Source organism: Oncorhynchus mykiss, chromosome 11 (assembly GCF_057628025.1).
Source record: "Oncorhynchus mykiss isolate SJ-2025 chromosome 11, ASM5762802v1, whole genome shotgun sequence".
NCBI lineage: Eukaryota > Metazoa > Chordata > Actinopteri > Salmoniformes > Salmonidae > Oncorhynchus > Oncorhynchus mykiss.
The window spans coordinates 80,547,763-80,552,527 of NC_143032.1; the positions used below are offsets into that span (position 1 = coordinate 80,547,763).

General features: G+C 38.3%; 1 protein-coding gene across 1 annotated transcript; it reads left to right on the forward strand.

Annotated features, from left to right (window-relative positions):
* Nucleotides 1-1,916: 1,916 nt before the first annotated feature.
* LOC100170204 (VHSV-induced protein-8) lies at nucleotides 1,917-4,004 on the forward strand. Its single transcript, NM_001129984.1, is given in 4 exon segments — nucleotides 1,917-2,002; nucleotides 2,203-2,329; nucleotides 2,556-2,648; nucleotides 3,621-4,004. Coding segments are annotated over 4 exon segments (303 nt in total). The 5' UTR covers nucleotides 1,917-1,932; the 3' UTR covers nucleotides 3,634-4,004.
* The last annotated feature ends 761 nt before the right edge of the window (nucleotides 4,005-4,765 follow it).

Here is a 4,765-nt window from a genome sequence, read left to right on the forward strand (position 1 = left end):
ACTGTTTTAAAGTCACCATTGGCCTCATGGTGAAATCCCTGAGCTGTTTCCTTCCTCTTTGGCAACTGAGTTATAAAGGAGGCCTGTGTCTTTGTAGTGACTGGGTGTATTGATACACCATTCAAAGTGTAATTAATAACATCAACATGCTCAAAGGAATATTTAGTGTCTGCTTTTAAAAAAAATAATGATTTTTTACCAATCAGTGCCCATCTTTGTGAGGCATTGGGGAAAAAAGGGCTTGTAAAGTCAACATTTCACGGTAAGGTCTACACTTGTTGTATTCGGCGCATGTGACAAACAAAGATTGATTTGATTTTGATTTAAACCGACCAGATGTAAGAGCTGAAAGGGAAAGTCCAGAACTGAAATTACATTCCTTCAATAAGGAGGGAACTAGGCCTGTATTCCATTTCAGTTTCACTTTCATTTGGCCTTTTTTCAAAAGGACACCTAAACCTCTTTGCTGGAAACGGGAACCTTTCCAACAGAACCTGCTTGTCTCCCAGTCAGTTATTCTACAGTAGTCTACTATTAACACAGTCCTCTTATTGATTAGGTGAATCAATTCATGTTATAAATATACCAGATTGATACAATGAACCTTGTACTTTTATTCATTATTCAGACTCTACTAACACAAACACAATAGTGCATTTGTTTTATGCTATTTGTGTTATATTGTACAGCTCCTGTGGAGCTGTTACCAACTCCCTGCATAGTGTTCATTTGATAAGGATCATTTGTACATGATCTATTGCAGGTAACAGTCAAACAGAATGTATTTGCACATCAGATTCGTCTTTTGAGTTCTCAGGAAAATGTATAGTTGTCTCTCATTCAACAGAATATCGGGGAGGATTTGGTCATTCAATGCAAGGTCCTCTTCAGTGCTGCTCAGCCAGCTTAGATCATATCATGCCTCCAACATGCTTCCCTTACTGTTTAGATATTTTATGGGAACAGGGTTCGATCTATACATTGAGTTTTGATGGTGGCAAGATGTTGATATGGGGGGGGGGGGGGCTCACATTGGTATTTCTATTATGTGACCCCACCCCCCTGTAATTCAAACCCTGTACGGTTATGGAGTAGGTCATTCCCTGTCAGAGAGGCTGTTTCCCCCTGCCTTCAACATGCCTCCTGGTTCACTGTCGGAGAGGCTGTTTCCCCCTGCCTTCAACATGCCTCCTGGTTCACTGTCAGAGAGGCTGTTTCCCCCTGCCTTCAACATTCCTCCTGGTTCACTGTCAGAGAGGCTGTTTCCCCCTGCCTTCAACATGCCTCCTGGTTCACTTTCAGAGAGGCTGTTTCCCCCTGCCTTCAACATGCCTCCTGGTTCACTGTCAGAGAGGCTGTTTCCCCCTGCCTTCAACATGCCTCCTGGTTCACTGTCAGAGAGGCTGTTTCCCCCTGCCTTCAACATGCCTCCTGGTTCACTGTCAGAGAGGCTGTTTCCCCCTGCCTTCAACATGCCTCCTGGTTCACTGTCGGAGAGGCTGTTTCCCCCTGCCTTCAACATGCCTCCTGGTTCACTGTCGGAGAGGCTGTTTCCCCCTGCCTTCAACATGCCTCCTGGTTCACTGTCATAGAGGCTGTTTCCCCCTGCATTCAACATGCCTCCTGGTCTACTGTCAGAGAGGCTGTTTCCCCCTGCCTTCAACATGCCTCCTGGTTCACTGTCAGAGAGTGTTTCTGAGAAACAAGATGTCTCGTGAGAAAGGAGAAGCAGGGAAAAGGGAAAAACTCCCGCTTTCATCTTCCTCCTACTCTCATTGGATGACTGCCAGAGAGGGCATGGAATTCAGTATAAATACAAGCCAAGCTCTCCTCCATTCACAACTTCTATCACTTCTCTCCTTCATTCACAACTTCCATCACTTGACTGAGCTGTCCATCCAGACTCTGAAAGAAACTGAAGAAGCAGTATCCATGACCAACATGATGACATCAAAGGTCCTCATCAGCTTCCTGGCCTGTCTGCTCCTGGCCAATGTTGAAGGTAACATCTCTGAAATATCTTGAATTATATTTCTAATATCTTTGACATCTTTATTAGAAGTCTGTAGCATACAAAGCAACTTGCAAAGCCTGGGAGATGTGTAGTAAAATAATAGGTTTGATTTCTGACTGAAGAGTTTAGTTCTTAGCTGCAATAATGCCATAACCAAACCTGCCATAAACTTGTCTTGTCATCTCCAGGCCAGGTGGGTCATTCTAAAGCTCGGTGCCTGTGTCTGAATGGACTGGTGAACCGTGTTAAACCTCTTCACATTGAGAAGCTTGAGGTGTACACCTCCAGCAACTCCTGCAGGAACATGGAGATCATGTAAGAAATCTGTCTGTCTGTCTGTCTGAACTATATTGATATAATTGCATATTGTGCATAGCTTAGTATATAGATGGACATGAAGGTAAATGTTGCCATTTATTTTTTTAAATAATTGAGATGTACTTTAACCTGCTAGTAGGATAATATTATTTCTCTATATGCTCAGTTGGAAAGTGGTGAAGGCTAACTTCTAACAGTAGTCTCTCTCTCCTTGTATATTCAGTGTCACTCTGAAGAACGGAAAAGGGAAAAAGTGTCTGAATCCAGAGGCTCCATTTGCCAAGAAAACCATTGAGAAAATAATGAAAAACCGAAGGTATGTAGACTTCATTACAGATTCAATACACACTAACTGATCCATATGCATCTTTCTCAACAGAGCAATACTCAGTACATTAGTATTACATCAGTACATCAGTACTATATCAGTATTTCCATATTATATCATTACATCAGTACTATATCAGTATTTCCATATTAAATCATTACATCAGTATTATATCAGTACATCAGTATTATATCAGTATTATATCAGTACATCAGAATATCAGTTTTATATCATTATATCAGTATTATATCAGAAAATCATTGCAATAGTACATCGGTATTATATCAGTAAATTAGTATTTTTTAGTACTATATCAGTACATCAGAATTATATCAGTAAATCAGTACATCAGTATTACGTCAGTATTATATCAGTACATCAGTATTATATCAGTATTATATCAGTACATCAGTATTATATCAGTATTATATCAGTACATCACTATTATATCAGTATTATATCAGTACATTATTATTATATCAGTATTATATTTGTTCATCATTATTATATCAGTATATCAGTACATCATTATTATATCAGTATTATATCAGTATATCAGTACATCATTATTATATCAGTATTATATCAGTATTATATCAGTACATCAGTATTATATCAGTATTATATCAGTATATCAGTACATCATTATTATATCAGTATATCAGTACATCTTTATTATATCAGTATATCAGTACATCATTATTATATCAGTATATCAGTACATCATTATTATATCAGTACATCAGTATTATATCAGTACATCAGTATAATATAATAATATATATATATATAATATATCAGTGCGTCAGTACATCATTATAACAGTACATCGTTGTATCAGTACATCAGTTCATTAAATGGTATCTTTCTGTCCTTCACCCTCTGTATTTATTAGTAGTTGTATTAATGATGTACAGGATGTATTAAAGATATATGGATAATGATTGTTTTTCCTTTCAGGAGTGTGCGGTAAAATTTGAACTGACAAGAGAACGGAGAGAACAATCTGAAAGAGCTTTTCCTGAGGAAAAACCAAGTGTCTTCACTGAAGACTGCATATATGTTTACACTGTTGAAGCATACAATTGTATCTCTTCTTAAATTATCAGAGTTGTTCGTTTTTCATTTATGCAATTAAAAATATAAAAAGCATGTAAGTATGCATGCACGTACATATATATTTTCATTTTGACATGTCAAAAATGTAAACAATTTATATATTTTTTTAGGTGGTTATCAAAATTGTCCATGGGAAATGAAAACGGATATTTGTGTAAATACTGTATATATATTTTTTTGATTATTTACGATTTCTATCAAATGAATAAAGTTGCATCTGACTTGACTTTTTGTTCCGCTTGTCCTATTTTCCCTGTTAGGCTTGGGGCCCGATTCAGACCAGAGTTTTGCTCATATAAACGGAATTTCCTTTCTATGCACTTTTCTCTCTAGCTGTATTCTCAGCTTAAATGTAGGCGTGAGGTAACGCGTGTTTCCGTCAGCCATTGTTCTATCAGCTGTTCTATCAAGGTGGAGATCACATTAATGTGGCAGGTGTGGCAGAGGTGTGTCTAGAGATACACCGTATTCTGACCTTGACCTCATCCCCTCATCATTCCACCACTTTTAAACACAATGAACTGATGAATAAGGTCCAGCAACCTGTCGGTTCCAAGTGGAACAACATCTACTTAGTTTTTTTTAAAAGGATAGATATAGCACCTGTAACGCGATTCGTCCTCCTCTGACGAGGAGTATGAGAGATCTGACCAAAATGCAGCGTGGTGAGTGTTCGTCATTTTTAATGAGAAGCCACTGAACACGAAAATACTAAATAACAAAGTGAAAGACAGGAACAAAGAAACAAAACAGTTCTGTCTGGAGGAAACACAGAGACAGAAAACAGTTCTGTCTGGAGGAAACACAGAGACAGAAAACAGTTCTGTCTGGAGGAAACACAGAGACAGAAAACAGTTCTGTCTGGAGGAAACACAGAGACAGAAAACAGTTCTGTCTGGAGGAAACACACACAGAAAACAGTTCTGTCTGGAGGAAACACAGAGACAGAAAACAGTTCTGTCTGGAGGAAACACAGAGACAGAAAA